At 43.4% G+C, this 23,177-nt stretch overlaps 2 protein-coding genes across 3 annotated transcripts; one reads left to right on the forward strand and one right to left on the reverse strand.

Annotated features, from left to right (window-relative positions):
• Positions 1-350: 350 nt before the first annotated feature.
• Positions 351-7,803, reverse strand: asphd2 (aspartate beta-hydroxylase domain containing 2). 2 transcript variants are annotated; one of them, XM_055050838.1, is made up of 5 exons: positions 7,681-7,803; positions 7,416-7,601; positions 3,829-5,033; positions 3,400-3,513; positions 351-3,272 (listed from the first exon to the last, which is right to left on the reverse strand). In XM_055050838.1, the coding sequence occupies exons 3-5, from the start codon at positions 4,691-4,693 to the stop codon at positions 3,142-3,144; spliced, it is 1,110 nt and encodes a 369-aa protein (XP_054906813.1). In that variant the 5' UTR covers positions 4,694-5,033; positions 7,416-7,601; positions 7,681-7,803; the 3' UTR covers positions 351-3,141. The 2 variants fall into 2 exon arrangements, with proteins under 2 accessions (XP_054906813.1, XP_054906812.1); XM_055050837.1 differs by having other exon boundaries at positions 7,412-7,601.
• A 1,423-nt stretch (positions 7,804-9,226) lies between these two features.
• Positions 9,227-16,410, forward strand: ggt5a (gamma-glutamyltransferase 5a). Its single transcript, XM_055050926.1, has 12 exons — positions 9,227-9,526; positions 9,820-9,947; positions 10,031-10,117; positions 11,016-11,196; positions 11,295-11,455; positions 11,610-11,756; positions 12,452-12,582; positions 13,607-13,791; positions 13,904-13,995; positions 15,196-15,302; positions 15,389-15,499; positions 15,578-16,410. Exons 1-12 carry the CDS (start codon positions 9,360-9,362, stop codon positions 15,722-15,724), a joined length of 1,644 nt encoding a protein of 547 aa, XP_054906901.1. The 5' UTR covers positions 9,227-9,359; the 3' UTR covers positions 15,725-16,410.
• The last annotated feature ends 6,767 nt before the right edge of the window (positions 16,411-23,177 follow it).

A 23,177-nucleotide genomic window follows, 5' to 3' on the forward strand; every position in this document is an offset into this window, starting at 1 on the left:
ATAAATAGCTTCTGGAAACCAAAATGAATCCTTGTCGATCCAAACTGCATTTTTTCCAGTAATGTGATTCTGACTCCTAGTTGTCCCTCCGCTGGTTGGTAAATGCTGTTGCTGATGGACGCTTTTCAGGGGGGATGCAGTCCTCCCCAGAAATCCTCCCCAAGTATTGATTACACATTTACCACACCGCTTTTGTTAGTGCTAAAGAAGAGATTGCACGGCTGGCCTAATTCCCCAAACAGCTCTATTCAGTGACCTGAGAGACGCAACCGAAACTGTAAAGCTTAAAGAAATTAGATTCGGATCCGCGACGTTTGTGCAAAAGTGAAGACCCCCCTGACACAAGCTGGTTATATAAGATACTCCACCATTTATTAAATGTACAGAAATACTGTTCAAAAACCCACACAAGAAAGTGTTGAAGGACAAAATCCTTAATCCAAATGTAAACAAAATGGGTGCACAGAGCCAGCGCGCTGGAAGTTTCTCCATGCGCCGCTTGTCGCTGTTGATCTTCAAACCCAACAATGCACAGCTCAACATAGTAGTCAGTGTCGTCTGGCGTCGCTCGATGGCGTGTAAATGGCCGCGGCTTTGTAAACATCGGAACTGAACGCGGGTTGCTTGAGCTGCAGCGGGACGAGTAAAAGCCTAGGGGAGTCATTTTATTCATGGAGGCGTGAGGAGCGAGTTCGGGTCGGTGCCTTCTTTTATACCGAGCTGCAAAATTACAGTGATCTAAAGAAAACACCACAGAACAACAAAGAGAGTACTTCATAAACATTTCACAGAACGTACCGATCAAATCTATCAAAAACGTCGTTTTTTTTGTTGTTTGTTTTGTTTTTCATGGTAGGCTTGTTCAGTCGGAGGATGACTTTAGCAATCACTTTAGCTGTAAAAATCAAGACAACACAATAGTTAAAGCGTCATTCCGGGTTTCGGGTTCCTTTCCACGCCAAACGTATTTACAGAAATACAAACCTGGTGTTATCAAATACGACCAAATTCGAAGAGCTTAGTAAATGTCACCAATAAATAAAGAAAAGGTTGTTTCGCTGCAGGCCGATTTGCAACTTGAAATGTACTTATGCAGCCATGTCCAGTGAAAACAGGATTGGTTTCCAATGGGGAGCACAAGTGCCCGCCACATTGGGCAGGCGCGGAGAGAGCATCCACAACTGTAAACATTCAAGTCATCGCCGACATTGGACCTCAGTTATCAAATCCTATTCCTGACGTAAAAAGATGGAGAAGGAAAAAAAAAAAAGATTGCAGTGCCTGTTTTGTCTGGATGTTAAACCAAGATTCCCTGGTTTAATGTACCCAGCCCTTCATTAAAAATTAAAAGTCATCCCTTCCTGTTTATGAAACAGTTCTGTGCTGCTTAAATGTGGCTCGATGTGCTTGTTGTTTGTGTTTTTTTAAGTGTAGGTTAACAAAAACAAAACAAACAAACAAAAAAAAACTGCGTAATTGTGACTTTTTGCTAGTTGTGAGGGTAATACAATCACTGACATTGTGACTGGAATCCAGTCATCCAGAGAAATGTAAACAGTGCTCCAATGCTGAACATGTGAATGCAAATGAAACTGGAGTTGTAGAGACACATAAAAGAAAATACCAAATGATGGGGTTTTTTTTAGCCCTTTTGGGAATGTAGGCAGGATCTCCATGTTGTTAAAAGAGGCTTCATTAATAGTTGACCAAACTGGTTGGCCTATGGACCCATAATGTTCTAAGAAATGTCACGAATGGATTCGGTTAATTGAAAACCTCGCATGCACTCCGCTCCTTATCTACACCAAACAGCTCAGCTGCTTCAGCTGGTGACCAAAACAAACAATCTCCAGGTCCATACACAGAACTGCCTTTTTCTTTTGCTTCTGTAAAATCAACCCAAAGTTTGAAAAATGCAACGTAGGGATCGATTAGTTACAACACTGAAATATATGCAGATAAACATTCAGTCATTTGTAATCGAACAGCAAGAACGGTCCAGCATGGTCCCGTAGTGAAGAGTATAAATAACAGATATAAGAACCAGAAGTTTTGGTACTTAGGAAAAATGGCATCTTAACCATGAAGGTTAATGTACAGTAAATATAGTTAAACTATAATCCAAACAATGTGCTGTAAATAAATAAATATTAATCATTTGCATGATTGTTGAATAATGGTGGGAATTTCAGTGTGTGCTTCCTTTAGAGTTCTCCAAGTGCATCTTAAGCATCGTCTATGAAAACAGGTTTAAGTTGCCCTCTTTAGTTCTATTTTCAAGCTCAGAAAATACCCCCAGCTGGAGTTCAGCGATCTGTTCTGTCTTGTTATGTCCTGTTCACTTTGTGTTAGTGCCTAAAAGGAAAAACCCATCTGAATGACGTATTTCTGCAACAGTTCTGTTCGGTCTTTCTCTTGAAACTCCCTGGTCCCTGGCAAAGACGGCTAACCCTTACAAAATCAGAAATCAGAAATCCCGGATGCCAAAAGCCATGGCGATGGGCTGTTTGACATCATTTTATCATTTCAAAATGTTTCCTTTGAGATGTGTGTACTTTCTCGTCATCGGGCTTACTCTGCTCTTTGACTTTTAAACAGCGAAGCAGACACCTCTGTTGGAGTGCTTCGCCGTTTCAAAGACATTTAAATATCCCTTGAATTCAAATGTCTTTGACAATTGCGTCCACTTTTCAATACGTTCATGCAGATCGAAAAGGAACCAATCTGTGTAAACGCGATAAACTGAAAGGAAACATGAAGCTTTGAAATAAACACTGATAACTCATCGACGTATAGGAAAACTTGAGGTACAACGAGACCTCTTAAGTATGTTACCAAAATTAAAATGTTTAAAACTGACAAGGTTTGGCTGACGTGTTCTACGTATAGGCAATACAACAAGACCGTACTAATTTACTGTGATGCTTTATGGCTCCACAGGTGAGAAGGCAGTTGATAAGAGAGGCCCAATGTCTGGTTATCTGCAGAGTGGAGTCATGAGTAATACTGTGAGAGCTGGAGAATATGTACACAGTGAACGTGAAAAGCTGGTCTGGAGGCAGAGAAAGAGCCGCTCCCCAATCGTACAGACGCTAAACTCCGACGGTCTCTCACTCAAACATAATGGTTTCTCACTCGCGACTATTTCCCTTCCCTGTCCTCTAAGCGGCCCGGGGTAAAAATGTAATCCAAAGCTTGTCTCTCGGCAGCAGCCACATTGGGATGCCACAGGTCCACCATGAACACCACCCTGAGGCCGTCCTCTGGGTTGCCTACGCAAACAACATTTCAAAGAAAGGGAGAAAGACAAAAAGAAAAATCAATGGCTGACTTTTTTTTTTTTTTGGAAGGTTTTCTATGTTTCTTACATCAGACTGTGGCAGTTTTGATCCCTCTTACCGTCATGGAACGCCCTGTGGAGGAAGGAGTCGTCAAAAAGCAGACAGCTGCCCTCAGACCAGCACTGTGGCTCTCCACCGACGACGAGCTCACAGGACGGAGGCACTCTGAGACCTGGCAGAGGAGAAAATAACAGCTTTATCCATGTGTCAAGTGTAAAATTAGAAAAATGCTTTTCGTTGCCATCCAACTTCCATCCATAGTCTCTGTGTCCTTACAGGCTGCTGTAAGGACACAGATGGAAATAAAACCAGAGCTCAGGTGCAGAGAGACCAATAATAACGTTTGGCACATTTCAGCCATCCGCCTCCATTACTCAAGAGAATTGAGTCAAAAGAAGTAAAGCACACTTTACTTCTGCTTATAAATGCTGCACTGAGGTTAACACATAACGAGCCTCTTCTGTTTCAGTTCACTTAACCCTCTTACCCAGGTGGCAGCGCAGCCTGACATTTGTTGGACCGTAATGTTCCGTGATGAGAGCTCCGGGCGTCAGCACGGAGAAGCAGGCATTTCCAAAGACATTGTTGGCGATGAAAGTGCGCAGCTGACCCAGCACCCGCCACGCGCGCGGACATCTCCTGACGTTGAGGACCAAAGGGGTGCCTTGGTTCACCAGGTAGTAAGTCCACCATTGACCGCGAGGCGTGCCGTTAGCCTTCCAGCCCGGCGGGAGGGAAGAGCCGCTGCGGGCCGGGGGTTGGTGATAGATGCTCTCAAACTCGGCCAGAAGGGCGGGGAAGCTCTGCTCCAGCAGCTCCACGTCGTGTCTCTGCACTTCTCTGGAGAAGAACGGCGCCGAGGGCAGGTCGGGAAGGAAGAAGACCTCGGGCCGCTGGATAGTTGGCCGGCTGTTGAGGTACCGGCCTTGGTCGCGGACTCCTTTGTGCACGCGGCCCATACCGGACCAGGTGTAGCGCTTGGCGTATTCCTGGAGGCTGTGGTAGAGCCTCTGGTTCAGGCTCTCGCCGGCGCTGGTGCAACGAAAGCACTCGGACGACTGGCAGAAGGCGAAGCCGTTCTGCTCTTCCAGAAGTGACCCGTGCTTCCCTTTGCCCCTGCCCCGACAGTCTGAGCTCATGAAACCCCCGACCACCCCTCCGATCCGGCTGGTGCCGCTCAGGTACCTCCCTCGCAAGGGGCTGGTGCCGTGCTCGCGGCCCACTCTATAGCAGTACCACATGAACAGCAGCAGCACGCACATGGCTATGGCGAACACACAGATCTCGCATTCCCTCACAGACTGCATCCCGCCAGCCACCATCTCCCTCACGCTCTCCAGCGACCACTCCATCTCAGCTCGCCTCTGGGCTGCTGAACCCAACAGAAGTACAAAGTGGTGATGAAGGATCGGTTAATGCGTCGTTTCTTGATTGTGACTGAAGGGGGCCTTAAACCACTCGCTTGCTGTTATGGAGTCTGGTGTCAAGCGGCTCCTGTGGCCGCCTCTGATGTAAACAGTCTGCTGATTGGATGTGACACTCTCGCTCTTCAGGTCTAGCATTTCAGCGCTCTGCGGTGAGTGTAGGTTTCTGCTTGCATGGTGTCGGGCCGTGAAGTGTTTGCGCGACTCCTTCGCGCCTCTCTCTCTCCGACAAACGCAGACAGACACCTGCCTTAGGGTTGTCTCTTCTCTGCAAAACATAGACAAAAGGAGGGGAAGGGAGACAGAAGAGAACAGGATGTAATATTTCACAGTGTTGGGAGTGTGCTGAGAGGGCAGGGATTGGTTACCAGTGTTAAGGTATATGGACTTTGTTCGAGTTTGGGATTCAAACCCAGAGGTTTCGCTATATTTTACAGTTTATGAGAAGTTAGAGAAGATACCGGTGTGAACAGTTTTCTCCTGCTGTACAAAACAGAGTAGAGTGACGTTGCCCCTCCCGCACCTGCTGCTGCACACTGCAAGTCATCTGAGTGAAAGAAGCCATCTGCATTAGAAGTATTTTCTGGTGTTAAAAAACAAGACGCGTCACGGCACGGAAACAGCGGACAAGCAGACGAGCGTGACTGTTTGTTGAAACTGCAGTATGAAACTTTTATAAAATATGTTTTCCACTGTCACCAGGTCTTGACAGCATGTTAGGAGACAGATAAACTGTGAAAAGACCCATTCCCTCCGTCGCCTTCCTGAGCTACTGCTGCCATCAGAAAGAATGGCGGCAGAATGGTTTTGGAAAGCAGTTCCTGACCAAAACCAACCAATCAGAGCCAGGAGGACGGTTTCAGCGCTGCCACTCAATCTCATGTACTCGCTCCTAAATGTGCTAATGGCAAAGAAACAACTCACCGCAACAGGAAAACTGTTCGTCCAGCATTATCGGTAGCTATGCTAACTAGCCTTAGCGTTCACAACAGGATCTGCTGATGGGAAAAAGCTATAGCGGTAGCAGAGCGCGAAGGGGATGGGGGTGAAAGGTGATGAGCAGCGCCACACAAGATTGTGATTGACAGCTGTAAGACCTGCCTCTGGGCTCTGATTGTTTTTTTTGTTTGTTTGTTATCACTGGGAGAAGACAGAGGAGCTTCATTTTTTCACAGGTGGTGACGGACGATTCAAGAGTCTGGAAGCTGCTGGCCTTCCCTGGATTGGCTCCGATTGGTAATCAGCATATTAAATACTGAAAAGAAGTATAAATATGTTTTTGCCTTTTCATTACATGCATCGCCCTCCATTTTCAGTCAATCGATAACATGGACCTTGCTTGACTTTTTTTTAGTTCAGTAATGAACAGACACAGGTGAGGGTCAAGTGCCCTGATGCACAAGTGGATTTAATATTTGAATTTGTTAACTACTAGTTGAATTCAAATCTACCAACTCCTTCAAAGTAACTAAAACATATGTATTGCTTGATTTTACAGTCCCTAGAGAAAAATTTTGAATAATCACAAGCAGCAGGCAAGACCTCAAAGACAACGGGGAACCGGTGTCGGCCAAAGGATGTCTGATGGCTGCATCTCTAATTGACGTTTGTTTCACAATTTTTTACGTCTAGATACTGCGAAACTGTGGCATTCGTTGAACCCACAGGTTTTCACAGCATGAACATCTTACACTGACCCAGGCCTACTGCAGGAGAAACCCAATATTCTTTGCCATGGTTTTGGCATAAGTACACCAAATGTAACACATGTCTCTTTATACTAGCAAATTGCCGTCTTGATTCACCGCATGTAATAAACGCCTGCTGGACTTGAACATGACTGACACACACACACACACACACACACACACACACACACACACACACACACACACACACATACGAAGAGTGAGCAGAAACGAGAATCCAGCCCTCCACACACACACACTCCCTCTGTACTGCACTTTATAAAGCCATGAGTCATGGATACATTGCTGCATTTAAAACAAATCTCTCCCTTTCCTGTGACTGAGCACCACACACATACACACAAAACACACAATTATGTAAACATAAACATAGTTGAAACCCACCCACAGTTATAATTGGCATTCATAGGATGCTCAGCAGGAGCTGCATAAATGCCTCCTGGGGGAAGAGGAGGGTGTGTGTGTGTGTGTTGTTGGGGATGTGGGGGGGTCTTGGTATCAAAAGAAGGCTGCATTACATGAGTGTGATTATATAATGCGAATGGACCAGCAGCAGCAGCAACAGCAACCACAAGGCCAGGAGTGCAATGCGTCAGCTGTGATCACTCCACGGTGCGCTCTCACCAAAAATGGTCCGGTTCTCCTGCTCCAGCAGATCCTCCCCTCCATCCTGCCTGACAGCATCAAGACGCCCCCACGCCCCACACACACTTATTACCCCTTTTGTTTCCAAGCCATCAGAGTGGAAGAGTTGCAGCTATCAGCTGCCATTCAAACCCACGAGCAAAACATACGAGGGAGCGACCATTGGTAAACAAGCCGATGGCAAGAACAGAGCAGAACCCCATGCTCTCCCGTGTCCGATGCTGCCGCGTGTATATCGTAGTTGGTGCGCTGATTTTTTTATTTTTTTATTTTTTTTGGTGCACATCCATACCTACTTAGCATGCGTGGCCGAGGCCGCCCGGCGGACAGCGGAGGCGCACAGGTGTTTCTCCAGGCGACGCTGCGCACCACTGCAGTGCACACGGCAGACGGGGGCCGCGCAGCAACATCACAGGAGTCCGCTCCAAATCACACGAAGACGGACGGAGCTCGCCCCCCTTGCACGGAGCGGGAGAGGGGGACTAAATATGGAGAAGAAGAAGAAAATAATGATAATAGTAATAATGATAATGATAATGTGTGTATCGGAAGCGGTCCTACCGACGGGCGGAATCCCTGTCGGAGGCGAACAGAGAGTGTCGGAAATGCCTTCAGAAAATATTGATGTAAATACTGACGCTTCTCTGGGGAAGACACCCAGAGTCAGTCACGTTGGGGAGTATCACCGTCTGGTTCCGCTTGTTCCTTTCAAAATAAAGCCCTGCAATAAATAAATAAATAATTAAGCACAGGTTTCAGGTCATTTAATTATCGTTTTATGTGACGGAGCAACACATAGCGTGAGAGGGAAAGTCCTCCGAGCCAGTGTGATTTAATATAAGTAAAAAACCCAGATGTTTCATGAAAACAGATGTCAGAGAACACCTGCAAACGAACAGCTTCATGAAGGCAAACCAGCAGGCCAGAGACCGACGTGGAGAAACTTGCGGGACGATGATAAAACCAAAGAAAGGCTGAAAACTATCCCATGTTTCTGGCAGCAGTGACGACCCGGGTTGGGCACCACTGACGTGGGAGACGCAGATGAAACACAAAGGGTGATAATATCCAGCACATGTTGTTCCCAATCTGTCTCAAATGGTTTTACTTTGAAAGTACAGTTTGTCCACTTCCGTTTGTGCGCTAGTCCCCTCTTCCGCATGTCGCCCGCAGACAGCATTTCCCAGGATGCTCCGCGTCCTCCCAGGTTTTCGTCACAGCGGTCGTGATGGCGGGGCGGGGAAGCTGGACAGGCGGAAGAACCCCGGCTGCTCTTTAATGGGAGGAGAGAGCTTCAGGCTTCCCTCCACTCAGACGACTTGTTGAATAAAGAGGAAATATGAAAAGTGTAAACTCTTTTGTCAGTCACGTTGTCTGTACTAAACAACTCTTAATTTGATTGCAGACTGAGAAACATTTTGTCACAGTGAATCATTAATGCCGCCTTATAATTTTTTTTTTACATCCTATTCTGAATTTTCTGTTTGTTGACGATTTGCGCCTCGCTGCACTGACATGACAGCAAGAAACAGAAGAATTGAAAACAGTCATTTCTCCATTTTACATTTGTACATTTATGTTATCAGTTGTTTTGTGCTCAATTTAAGACTTTTTCCGGTAGTTAAAACATTTTTCTCATTTTTCTTTTACGTTAAAACTTTTGATTTAACCATAAAATCAACAATGGCAATGCCCATTATTATTATTATTATTATTATTATTATTATTATTATTATTATTATTATTATTATTATTATTATCATCATCATCATCATCACATCATAATCATGATTATTGTTAATGATATTACTAATATCATTATTTTCTTGTTATTATTTTTGTTATTAAAATTCCAGCCAAAATGATTAATCAAGCCTGGTCTGGATTTGAAAAAAGAAGAAGAAGAAAAGAAAACCAGTTGGGTTATTTTTAAAATCTGTAGTTTTGGTTGTTTTTTGGATGTGTGTGTGTGTGTGGGGGGCGGGGGGGGGCTGGGTGTGTGTGTGTGTGTGTGTGTGTGTGTGTGTGTGTGTGTGTGTGTAGGGGGATGGGGGGATTTTTGCTTCCAGTTGCATTTCCGCATATTTCCATCAAACAAAACCTAAAAGGAGCCTAAAGGAGCCTCCTCTTGATGTGCAGAGGGGCCCCGCGGTGCCCGCCCCCTCTGGTCCGACCAGGTGCGCAGCTCTTCCTTCACTCCCGCAGATCGCTCAGTTCATCAGCCTGGCGCACGGCGAGACATGGCGAGATCCAAGGCCAAGGTGTACACTTGTTGCTTGCTGCTCGGCGGTGCTCTGATCGCCATCATTGTGATCATTGCTGTCACTACGAGACGCTCGTGCTCGGACGACACTTTCTCGAAAGCCGCCGTGGCTGCAGACACGAGGAAATGCTCCGAGATCGGAAGGTGAGAAGTGCCGAGCACTTTTCTCTTCATCAGTCGTTGGAAAACTGTTCATATCTGCGTTATTTCCCGCGATGTCACAGATGACATCCTCGCGTTTATCCTTATTGGTCATTTGCGCTCTTTTGCACAGAGAAGCGCATCGGTGATGTGTAAAAGTTTGAAACTCAGTCAGAAAGGATGTTGTGGGGTGCAGTTCGTTTCCGACGCGGCTGGGCTCGGCGTACACCCACGCGTGTGCAAAGTGAGAACGTTCGCCTCGCGGCAGTAACACCGGCATGTATACTTTTTTGCAGGGACATGCTGAAACTAGGCGGCTCGGCGGTAGATGGCGCCATCGCCGCGCTTCTGTGCACGGGCATCATGAACCCGCAGAGCGCGGGGATCGGAGGGGGCGCCATTTTCACAGTGATGAACACATCTGGTGAGGAAGTGTCCACATGTAGCCAAACGCGTGTCGTCGATGCAATAACGGTGACTGACGATTCCGTCAATGTCCTGTCAAAGGTCAAGTGCAGATCATCAACTCCAGGGAGACCGCGCCGTCAAAGGTGGACCCTGATCTGGTGAAGTCCTGTCCATTTAGCTCGGATGGTAGGTAGACAAACGAATGTGCTTCCTTATCTGCAGAGATGTTTATTTATTTTTTCTTCTCCACCCTACATGTTATCAGCTCTCTTGCAGGCCTCGGTGATCTTGAGGAATTCGGTGTGGTATGAAAACATTCGCACAAAGCTTATTTCCGTTTTGTCATTTTTTTTTTATTTCACTTTTTTTCTGGACCTGCTGTAATACTTCACGCTTGTAGACTAGAAAAAGTCATGTATTTTATTCAAATTTTATGCAACATACACTCTGAATCGGTCTGTTCAGGAAATATCCTACACACCATCAGGTCGTTTTCGCTTTTTGTCAGAGTCATCATCTTTTTCTTGTCGGTTTTTGTGAGAGAAAAAAAAAAGGTTGGCGCTTTTCAAAGGAAGCCTGATACATTACAATAATAGCAAACGCAACCAAAAAGTAGGTAAATACAAAACACCTAATAAAAGTCACTGTTAGTGAACTCTGCTACGCTCCAGAGCAGAGCTTGTTATTGCTCTTCTGCTGTGTGAGAACTGTGACACACATTTGCCATCAGAGATACACCGCCCGTCTCATAGGAATGGCCTATTCAAAGTCTAAATTGGATTTGGAATCTGCCGGGAGGGCTGGCTGTAAACTTCCAACTTAAAACAGATGTATCATTTCAATGCTCTGTCACCCAACTTCTTCAGCAGCTTTATCCAGGCGTAGATACTAAGAAACTTGCGTGTCAGTGGATGAAAACGTAGTTCAAGGGGATCAAGAAAGCCAGAACAAGAGTTTTTGATTGAAAGGTAGACGATGTTTACGACTGACGCAGCGTTAAATGCACAGTAATATCAAGAAATGAAGTAAAGGCTGTCAGAAAAGCTGAGATACTCAAACTCTGTCCCTTTCTCCATCTGTGCAGAAACCAAATGGATTGGTGTGCCGGGGGAAATTCGAGGCCTAGAATTGGCGCACAAACGTTATGGAAAACTGCCGTGGGCCACGCTCTTCCAGCCGACCATCAAGCTGGCCAGAGAGGGATTCCCTATTCCTCCGGTCCTAGGATTGACCATCTCAGCCTTTAACTTTTCGCTGCCCCTAAGGTGGACAGAAACAGACTGTGTCTTAAGAGAGACTAAGTCTGGCTCAGAAATCTGAGGGATACAGATTTACACGTCTCTCTTCCTCTTTCTCTTCTCAGGAAACTGTATTCAGATGAAAATGGGAACCTGCTGAAGACCGGAGACGTGATCAAGTATGAGAAACTGGCCGACACTTTGGAGCTGATTGCAAACAAAGGAGCGGACGCCTTCTACAGCGGAAGAGTAGCGGAGGATTTAGTCCGTGACGTGCAGCAGAAAGGTATTGCCTTCAGAGTTTACAAATGAACACAGTGCCCACTCAGACCGCCCCAGATCTGTTAAGCATCAGAGATTATGTGGACCGCAAAGGACTTTCACGATTTTTGCTTCGGCAAAACAAAGATTTTTGCTTTCGTTTCATTGTTTTTGCCCAGGAGGAAAGCTCACACTGGAGGATTTGGCATCATACGAGGCCACAGAGACCGATGCGTGGGTTGTCCCAATGGGAGAGTACCAGATGTACATACCCCCGCCCCCGTCAGGAGGACCGCTCCTCACCCTCGTCCTCAACATCATGAAAGGTTGCTGTCGGACGCAGACATCAGAGCCGCTGTTTCTTTTTACTTTTTACTCCCCCCAAAATGAGGGAACGTTACCTTTCAGAACATTTATTCTTAATTTTTTGACCAATGTTTACTGACAACTCAGTTTAAAGGGACGTCTCATGTAAACTTTATTGACTTTTCACCGTGTTATAATGTTATTCCCTCTTCAAAAACACACCTGGCGTGTTTCCTTGATTCATGTTTGAGAAGTCCTTGAATCTCCCGTGGCAACCATTCACCTTTGCAAAACACTAGGTGAGACGTAGCTCCGCCTTCGAGGTTTAGCTCCTCCTCAGAGCTGCAGCATCTGAGCTCCCGCCTCACAGAGCAGCCCTTCCTGCAACTCACTCACTCAGCTCCTTCAGACTAGCCAGTAGAAATTAGCAAACAACTGGTGAAACTAACAAAAACATTTTGTTGAAGGGTTAATAGAGGAGTCATGTTGTGGTGACTTCCTGAAGGAGTTTCAGAAAGAACTGGAATTTTTAAAGAGACAGTGACCCAATTTCAAGGCGTTATATCAGGACGTAAAGAAAAGTCATATTTGATATGGATAGCATTTTTATAACAACTGAAGGTAATGTAGCTGCTTTATTGTGCTGTAAAAGAAAAAAGCATAATACTGTCCCTTTAAGATCTATATTTAAGTAAACTATTATTTTGGTTTGCAGAGTATCAGATGAGGTCGACCCCTCTTTCTGTTGAGGAAAAGGTTGGGTTTTATCACCGCTATGTTGAAGCTTTTAAATTTGCCAATGGACTAAAGAGGCACATTCGGGACCCACGCTTCCAATCAGAATCAGTAAGTATCAAATTAAACTTTCAATATGCGTGTTAATAGATTTACAAATAATGCTGGATTTACATATTAGCTGCTGATTGAAATCATGTTTTTTTTGAGTTTAGTTTTTTTTTTTTGCATTCCTGGCCCTGACCGCATGGTCAAAAAGCTGTTAATCCATTTTTTTTTTCAACCAGTAAACGCATCATACCATCGATGCAGTAGGTTTAACAATGATTTCACTTTGGTAACACGACTGCTTTAATAATTTGGTTGTGATATGGATAAGTGGATTGATATCAATTGTGTTAAACGCAAAGTTGTCAAACGCGCAATTGACAAATTGGATACAATGTGAAGCTCAAATCAGCACTTTTTCCTTTTCTTTCTTCCTGTGCATTATTGTAATTTTAATTTTGTTATTTTAATGGAGGGAAAGTAAGAAGGACATTTCTGCAACCCCTGGACCGACTGGCTGAAAAACGTTTGATGTAATATTGTAGAAACCTGACAAAAAAGTAGAGCTTGGATATGGTTCAGTTCCTGAAAATCCTGTGAAGCAGAATCATAATCTTCCACACCGAATTTGACTGACAAATTTAAATGGTCTGTTCGACCTTAGCCAGCTGAAGTGGAGTCAGTAGTGAGTTTGTTGGAGCAGCGTTTGCATGTGGTCCGTGTTCCAGAGTGTCCTGCATTCACAAGCATGCTGTGGAAAGTCACTCCTGCTTTTCCTCTTGTCAAACGTCATAATGCAGATCCTGTTGCCCTCCACTTTGATTTAAGTAGGTGTGTTTTTAGTCAGGGTTAGTAATATCCTCTATACGTTTTACCCGGTTTATCAGTGAAAATTGTCCTCCAAAAAAAAAGTCCCCTCCGTCTTTTCAAATGACAGGTTTGAAATGGTTGGACTGTAAAGTTTTAAAGCTTTTAAAAGCAAAATAGCATCGAAAGCCAAATGAGTGAAAATAACCCAAATACAATAATAATAAAAATAAACTGTTGTTATTTCATTTTTCTGTGCGTTCTCCTTTGCTTTTCACAGATGGCAAAGAAAATAATAGCAGAAAGTTTTGCCAAACACATAGGGACCCTGATCAGCAGCAACAGGACACACGATGAGCAGTATTACAATCTCACCACGTCTCTGGACAGTCTGGGTACCACGCACGTGTCTGTCCTGGCCGAAGACGGGTCGGCCGTCGCTGCCACCAGCACCATCAACCGCATGTCAGAGCCTGATAACTCCTGCTCTTTTTCCCTGTTTATTGTCGTTCTGGAGTCAGAGTAAAGAAACTGCGTGCTGTGTGTCGTCACGCTGACTTGCACATGTTCTTAACAGATTTGGCTCCCAGGTCTATTCTCCCAGCACTGGAATACTCCTGAACAACGAGCTGTGGGACTTTTGCAAAAGGGTCGAGAACGTCTTTCCCGGTAATCAGACGAACCTGACGCATTTTCATCGTTTACTGTGGTTGGTTGGGAACAACTTGTGTCCATGTCTGCCTGTTTGTGTTGCGAGTGGAGCTGCCTGGATTGGGAGAAAGATAGGTTATGCCCTCTTTCTTTTAACCGGCCTCGTTCGCTTCCTGTGTTTTGGGATGGCTTCTACCCACACTGCAAAAACAGAAAAGTCTTGCCAAGTAGTTTTGGTCCAGTTACCAGTGAAAATATCTTGGTACACTTGAAATAAGACAAAATAACTTTTCAGCAAGATGCAAGAGCTCGTTTTAAGTAAATAATTAATTGACATTGAGGAAAATGTACTAGTTTCACTTTTGAAATGTCTTGTTATAAGATTAATAATATACCAGTGCAACCTATACTTTTTCATCAGTATTAAGGAATTATTAACTAAAAACAAGCTCTTATATTTTGTTTTGTCTTATTTCAAGTGCTTGCACTGGTGACTCGACCAAAACTACTTGATAATATTTTGTGGTTTTGCAGTGCAGCTTCCACTCCTATTATCTATTCACGTGTTTGGTGTGCAGTAAACATGGTACTCATTTGCATGTAGCTGAAAGCCTTTCAGTATCAGATGACCGACTCATAAAGCCGCTGGCTCTTCTTTTCCTTTTCTTGAACATGAAAATTGAACCCAAAGCAAAACAGCCAAAATACTTTAATAGACAAAACCAGTCTGTTAGAAAATGTTCCTAATGCACCATTTATTTCTGCGGTTTTAAAACCGTCCCAACAAACTTGCTTGCGACGCTTTCAGAGAGCGTCGCAAGCATGACGATTATTGTGGTGAAAGGTGCTAACTCAGGGTGGATGAGTATGAGTGCATCTTACACTTGTCGGTGTTTCATACATTAAAAAAAAGTGACAAAAGTGTCACAATTAGGTTCAAAGCCAGTGAAGAGCATGGAAATCTGAGTATTCAAGGGGGAAGAAGAATTGTAAGGCATGTGTGTTTGCTACTTCTAATAGCTAATATTCCCCTTATCAATAGTAACCTAGAAATTGATGAGCGATACTGAACACAAGACGAGACTGGCCAAAATTAGCTCCACGGCTTTCTCTCTCTGCCTGACTTTCATTCACTAGCGCTCCGTTGGAAGCGTTTCCAATCATTCCTCTTGTTCTCCTGACAGCCATCGGTCTGAATTGGGTTTGTTGTGTTTCCAGGGGAGCGGCCCCCGTCCTCCATGGCCCCCGTTGTGCTGAAGTCAAAGTCGAGGACGCTGGTGATTGGAGCGAGTGGAGGGGGCATGATCACGACGGGGATGGCCTCTGTATGTGTCCATGGTGATCACACTGGGAGCGTTTAGGATCATCTGACGCTCCTCACTGTAGTCAGTGTGTTTTCTTTCTCTTTCAGACTCTCATCAACCATCTTTGGTTTGGAAAGAGCCTCAAAGAGGCGATTGATACTCCGGTTGTCTACGTTGACTCTGAAAACAGATTGACGTTCGAACCCAAGTTTGACAAGGTGATTTGTCTGTGACAGTTTCAGGTTCAGAAAGCACGCTGCATTGCTCTAACCTCATCTAACTTCCCTTCTCTTTAGAGCGTGATCGAGGCTCTCAGAGAGTTGGGGCACAAAAACCAAACAGCAAGCAGATTCTACAACGTGGTTAACGCTGTGGAGAAAAAGAGCGGCTGCATCTGTGCCGAGTCCGACAACAGGAAGCAGGGAGAAGCTGCTGGTTACTGACGCAACCAGTCAGTAATTTGCAGAGCCTCTGCAGAAACATGCCTTCCTGACAGACTGCATACCATGTTGTTACAAGGACAAAAGAAGAAGAAAGAGGAAATTAAAAGAGACTTTTCTTTTGGCGCTGCAGGTTTATGCGTGCTTTTCTAGGTGCAAGTCTGAAATGGTTTTTTTTCCCCTTTTATTAAATGCTTTTCATATGTACTTCATTGAAACTCATGAATGAAAACTGCAACTATCAGTATCTTGCATACTGTCACTGTACTTTTGGGTTTGTACTTGGGATGTAAACATCCAAGTTTACATTTCATTGAAACCTTTTCTAATTTTCACTGGAAACCCCGACAGACATGTGGTTTCTGTCGGCGTCACTGGAGGACCACTGACCACCATTACTCAGCGTCGACATCTTGCTCTTCTTCAAGTGACTGAAAAGCATCTCGTTTCTGTTAATAGTTCTGGGGGACAAAAAGTCACAGTGATTTCGAACGCTGGCCTCCACAACCCAGGGCACATTTGTAGCAGATACCAAAGATGTATTTTTATCACCAGTTTTGTATAGACATGCATTGGTGAACTCTGGATTGTCAGCGCAATAACCGTCCGAATGTATTTGTACTTGATCTGCAGGTCTCTGCGTCAATCCTAAAATGTAACATGCAAATTAAAAACCTGCTTTGTTTGTTCATTGTTCCCTCTGTGATGTTCAAGATGAGCTCAGATTGAGAACATGCCTTGTTGAACTTTGACAGCAGGAAACTTTCCACCTCATAACATAAAGGAAGAGACTGATCTCTGAGTTGAGGTGATCTGTTTTTACAGATCTATGTGGTATCGCCACACGCAGCGTGTAATATTCCTGTAGTTTTTGATGATTATGTCTTGCAGATGATAAAAACCTAGAATTCAGTCTCATAAAATTAGAACGCTATGAACAAAGGTCATCAATAGAAACTCATAGTGTCGCATCCTGATCAGATGAGTCCGCAATAGCCCAGTATGGAAGTCCGCTCCTGACACTAATCTGTGGAGGGTCACAAGTAACGTAGTGAAATCAATAAGCATGCATGTAAATCTCCCACTAATTGATTAAATGTGTCATAAAATCACTAATGTAATTAAATTAATAATTAAATACACCATGGAATTATAAAATATGCAATTAAATAATCAACTATATCTCGAAATAAGCCCTACCTCTTAAAACAATGGATTTCAATAACAAAATGTCCTGTAAAAGAAAACTCTTATTCAAAAACTATATTTAAATACAATTATTTCACTTAGTTTGACATTTTGAGTTATTCCATGGCCGCTTCACTCAAGAGCCATGAAATAAATACACAGTGAAAAAATTAAATGCTATGAAATAAAAGTTTTTTTTAAAGGGCCATTTTATTATTTGAATTCATTCTCTAAAAATACACATTTCATTACTTCAAAGGACATTGAATTGCTTAATTGCATATTTATTCATTTAATGAAAAATGTAATTACTTACTGATGAATTTAATAACTTAATGATGCGTTAATAATTTTGTGACGCATTCAATTAATTCAAGGAAGAGTCAATTTAAACGTTTTTCATGGCATATTTATGGATTTCATTGTGTCACCTTTAACCTTCCAAACAACCGGTGTGAATTTTCCAGAGAAATGCTGCAATGAGGCGGCTGGGCGGTAGATGGCGCCACTGCTGCGCTTCTGCGCATCATGAACCTGCAGGGTGCTGGGATGCGATGGTTCCCTTGATGGTCAATGGTTTGGTATTAATCTGCTGCTGGCTGAGTTTTTTCTTCTAGTTAAACATTAAAACGGAACCAAATTAAAGAACCAAAACAGCCTTCTTCTGCAAATCACAAATATTTGTTCTTATTTATGTGGTTTGAAACTAATTGCCACATCCCCTACATGTGCTTCCAGACCAGTTATGCTCAAGTGATTCTGTATGTTTTGACCTGAAATGTCAAATTAGGAGTATATTTTAGGCTAAAACGCAGTGTTTTAATGATTCTGGAATAATTTTTACCTAACCAAGGAATATTTAAAAACCTACAAAGAAAGCCTGCATTCAACCCCACGACCCCTTGACGTAATAACCCTTTGATAAAATGCAGCCAGTTGTCTTCAGAACTGGGAATCTGGATATCACACAGTTTGCTTGTCAGGCTTTTCGAAATAAGAAATGTAATTTTCCTTCCTCTTTGCAAATATGCATGCTGCCTTCAAATGCTTTCACTGGCCCCGTGCCTGAGGGTGGAAAAGGGAAAGAAAACCGGAGAGAGTCTGGAAACACATTAGAGACAGGGCACTTCTCAAAAACAGTAAAAGGGGAAATTTGCAAAAATATTCTCCTTCTTAGCAATAAAGCAGAACTTGATGAGAGACATTGAACACACGATGAGGCACATTGAGATCAACTCCATGTCTTTCTTGATTTGGCGCTCTGTTGGAAGCGTTTCCAATCATTCCTCTTGTTCTCCTGACAGCCATCGGTCTGAACTGCAGTTGTCTGTCTTGTCATTTATTGGTTTTGTTGTGTTTCCAGGGGAGCGGCCTCCGTCCTCCATGGCCCCCGTTGTGCTGAAGTCAAAGTCGAGGACGCTGGTGATTGGAGCGAGTGGAGGGGGCATGATCACGACAGGGATGGCCTCTGTATGTGTCCATGGTGATCACACTGGGAGCGTTTAGGATCATCTGACGCGCCTCACTGTAGTCAGTGTGTTTTCTTTCTCTTTCAGACTCTCATCAACCATCTTTGGTTTGGAAAGAGCCTCAAAGAGGCGATTGATACTCCGGTTGTCTACGCTGACTCTGAAAACAGATTGAAGTTTGAACCCAAGTTTGACAAGGTGATTTGTTTGTGATCAAGGGTGAAATCGAGGCTCTCAGAGACTTGGGGCGCAAAAACGAAACAGCAAGCAGATTCTTCAACGTGGTTAACGCTGTGGAGAAAAAGGGCGGCTGCATCTGTGCCGAGTCCGACAACAGGAAGCAGGGAGAAGCTGCTGGTTACTGACGCAACCAGTCAGTATTGCTGGTAACGGAGGATGTCCTGAAAATGAGCGAGATCTTCCTGCAGCAGAAGGTGACTGTTGTTCTTGAACATCACTGAAGGAGAAGCGGAGAAACGGGTTTAATTTGCAGAGCCTCTGCAGAAACATGCCTTCCTGTCACTGGTTGAGCTGACAGACTATAGCAAGACAACAAAAATGTCTTTTATATGAGCAAGTGTTGAATATTTTTGCCCTTTAGTAAATGTTTCTCAAAAGCATTAAGACTGACCACTGCCACTGTCTCTCAATAAATTCAGGATTTTGCACGTGTAAATATGGGTTCATGAGTTCACACAAGCCACCTGCCCACACAAACATGCACGGTTGAATATGAAGAGAAAATACGCGTAAAAAAAAAAAAAAAGTCACACAGACTTCAAGGAGTAGCACTGATGAGATCAGACTTTTCATTTGGAGCTGTTCATTAGTCCACACCTGAGTCTGATCAAGAACCTTTGGAGGACGTGAAGACGACCAGCTGTGATAGAGAGAGAGCATCTGAAGAAAAAATGTCTCTTGAAGGTGATTCGCTCAGGAGGGCTAAATGCAGTTGTTTCAGGTGTTTATGAATAAAAATGGTGGCATGCAGTGGGATGTAGAAAACATGTGAATTATTTTCCAGATGATGAAGCACATTTCTTGACTCATATGGGTTTTCTCGTTCTTCATGATGCGTCTTTTTTACTTATTATAGTCAAAGCTGCAATTCATACATATGAATTAAACATCCACTTGTTTTTCAAAACGTATGTGTTAAACTGAAGCGTTGATTGGCTGAGTTTGATGATGGAAGCTACAAACACTGATCTCTAATGAGATTAAGTACGAATAGGGGGTGTGCAGAAGAAGTGGTTAGGGGTTCAGTTTGCACACGTCCAGACAAAGGTGCAAGCATCCAGAAACTATGCCAGGAATGACCCTGTTTGTTCCAGGAAGGCATCAGTGTGCACATTCTCCAAATGACTGGTGTGAACTGGAAGGAGAAACTCATTCGCAGAGAACAAATGTTGGTTAAGCTTCCTCAAAAAGTGGTGTGAAAAAACACTGACGGGTCCGAAATGGTCAGACGAACTCGCTAAGATGTTTTGTTGGCTCTTTCTGAGGAGATAGAACAACATTCCAGAGTGTGCACTGGCATAATTTTGTTGGTAGAATGTCCCAAAAACATATAAAAAAAGGAGTCAACGATTTTGAAAAGTGGTTTTGGCAAATAGTCTGTAACTGCAGTGGTTTTGTGCAAATAAGGAAAGACGTTTGGAACTTCTTGTGGAACAGAATTATTAAAGATCTGATAAAAGCAACAAAAGTGTTACTATGACTGGATATTCGGAAACATATTTACACACATGGAATTACGTGATAGCTGACAATTCACACTATTAATTGAACGGACATTAACTGAAAATTATCACATTCCATGGGGTAAGTATTTTTCCAGGTTTATTTGACATGAGTAGAAAATGTTGAACCTTAACCCTCTGGTGCACAGCGGTCACTACAGTGGACAGCTGTTTAGAAGGCCTTGTTTCCTAAATGCAGTTGTTTCTATGGTGGAAATGCATATTAGTCCTTAGAATGCTCTCCACTACCCCCCTCCACTGAGGTTAATTCAGTGGCAAGTTGTAACTATAAAGTTAATGTCATCGGAGTCCAAGATGGCCAGCAGACATACACACTCAATGACTACTCCTGGAATATACCTCTCAATTCTCGTATTCTCGGAGAGCCCTAGAGGTAAAAAATATATGCTGACATGCAGGAGTATCTAGGTGACAACATTATTAACGTAGTTTCATGTAACTAGGAAACTGTGATTAACCATGTGTCCAACACAGTGGACATTGCTGACCACATGTAAATATATATTTTCATTTTTTTCTTCGAAGAGTTTTTGTGGCCCTAGGGCTTGTATTTTTTTTCTTTTACAGTAGACAGATAGGAAAGAGGGTGAGAAGAAGTGGGAAAACATGTGGCAAAGGTTGCCAGGACCGGGAGTCGAACCCGTGACGTCCGTGTCGAGGACTGAGGCCTCCAAAGGTGGGGCGTGCTAACCCCTGCGCCACCACAGCACGCCCCGACCATATTTTTCACATAAGTCATGCAGTTGATTTATTTCATTTTAACTGTTTCGCTGGCAATTAAATTCATTTTGAGTATATCTATAAGTTAGTTTTAAAAGTATAAGTTTTTTATGCAGATCATTTGTAGTTTGTATTCGAGAAATTATAATTTTCTCATACTTTTAGACCACAAGTGCAGCAAAGAATAAGGAACACTACAGAATTGTCGAGGAAATTCCCTCTGACTCCTCTGACGACGAGCATAGTGTTCCTATACAGTGATGAGGAGTGGCTGCAAGAGAACACGAGAAATATGGAGATGCGGATGATGAAGGAGATGCAGACAGGATGCTGAAAGTCAGGATGCTGAGGGACAGGACGCAGAGGGAGGTCAGTAAGATGAGGGAGCTGAGGAAAATGTCCACATGGTACCTGCTCAGAGAAATGTTCACAAAGGCCACACCTGCGCCCAACCCCACAAATATGTTCAGAAAGTCCAAGACAATAACTTTGATGGAGACTTACGACCTTTCTAGGGGACAGCAGCGTAAATGTTGATGGAAGAGAACCAATTGATTTTTTGTTTTAGATATTTGTTTCCCTTTGATCTCATTGATGGGATAGTGCATAACACCAACATGTATACGCTGCAGAAAGGGAAAGAAAATCTGGCAGTGACAAGAGAAAAAATGCTCATTTTTGCAGCGATCAACATGGTCATGGGGTAGATTCGGTATCCTACGACATGGATGTACTGGTCCAGTGAGGATGGCCTACATCTTGGAATAAACAGATATGAGCAAATTCTGAGTTATCTGCACTTTGTGCATGACTATACCCACCAGCCAGCAAACACAGACAGGCTCTTCAAAATAGCACCTGACGGCAGCAAACCCTGAAGAATTCCAATCAATTGAATCATTCTCTTCAAAGGCCAACTGTCAGTCAGGCAATACATACCCAAAAAGTCCAAGCCCTGTGGAGTGAATTTGTGGGTCAGGGCAGGGTCCTTAGGTTATATGTACAAATTTGAGATATACCAAGACTCAGCAATTAGGAGTCAGAGCAGTGGTTTGGGAATGGCTGGAGATGGAGTGGTGCGCCTTTGATGACATAAAGCACAAAAACCACAAAGTGTTTTTTTTTTTGACAACTTCTGTAGCATTCCACTCATTGAGGCCTTGAAAGACCTTGGCATCTGTGGCACAGGTACATTCAGAACAGACAGAGTGAAATTAGCAAGTCAGAAACTTAAGAGTGAAAAACAACTGAAAAAAGACTGGCTCTTCTGCGCTCCGCTCATTTAACTAGCAAATGAGAAGAAAAACATTGCTGCCATTTTGTTTGGAAGAAAGACCCAGTGGAGCCCCACCTCCAGCAAAGTGCAGAGCAGTAACCAAAGTACCCAGTGAAGTCAGGTCTGGTGCAGGAAATCACAGAACTACACAAATACATTTGCATGCACTGCCATGTGGCACTGTACACTGGATTCTTTGTCAATTTTCATGTAGCCTAGGAGTTAGGAAAATGAGTTAGGAGAGAAGTTAGAAGAGGGTTGTTTGATGAATATTGTTCTTTTGGTTTGGATTAACAGAAGGGCTATAAAATGTGTATGAAAGCATGTCCAAGTGCTTTTCAAAGCACTTGGACATGCTTTGTCCAAGTGGTCCATGTGGTCATGGATTTATGATCAAACTTAGATTAAATTATTCTTCAGTTAAGTTCATGTTGTTCTATGTTAAGTGCAGAAGCGCGTGTAGTCCACTGCAGTGGACATTTCTGTAACTTCCTGAAAAAAATCTTGACTCAGGGATTCATAATTCATGCATCGGAGGGCTAATGTTTGCAAGGAATTTTTGCAGTGTTTAGAAATTCCTTAAAAATATAAAATACAAGACATTTATTTTGCAATAGATTTACCAGATAAAACATACATTATAAAACCTAGCCTGTCAGTTGTCCAGAAGAATTTTATGTTTTGTAAAATCAACTGGTGTTTATTCTTACGATGCACCATTTCTTGTTTTACCCTGTAGAACAGGTTGAGTAATGTCTGATCACTGTTGACTGTTTATAGTTCAAAATGGTGACCTGGGAAGAACATTTGAGTCCCTATAATTTCTTCTCCAACTCAGAAAAATATTTCTATCATTGCTGGTGTTTTTTTTTTTTTGTGTTGTGAGTGGCATGCAACATTGCAGAGTTTTGCACACTGCTGCATTTTCCACTTATCTGCACCAAATGAAACTAAACTCCACAAAACAAAAATATATTTGAAGCACACCTCCCTGGGCTGTGACATTTGCTTTCCTTTTCTGGTCTTTATCAGTGTAGGAG

This window comes from Poeciliopsis prolifica, unplaced genomic scaffold, assembly GCF_027474105.1.
Source record: "Poeciliopsis prolifica strain line A6 unplaced genomic scaffold, Auburn_PproV2 SCAFFOLD031, whole genome shotgun sequence".
In the NCBI taxonomy this organism is placed as follows: Eukaryota; Metazoa; Chordata; class Actinopteri; order Cyprinodontiformes; family Poeciliidae; genus Poeciliopsis; species Poeciliopsis prolifica.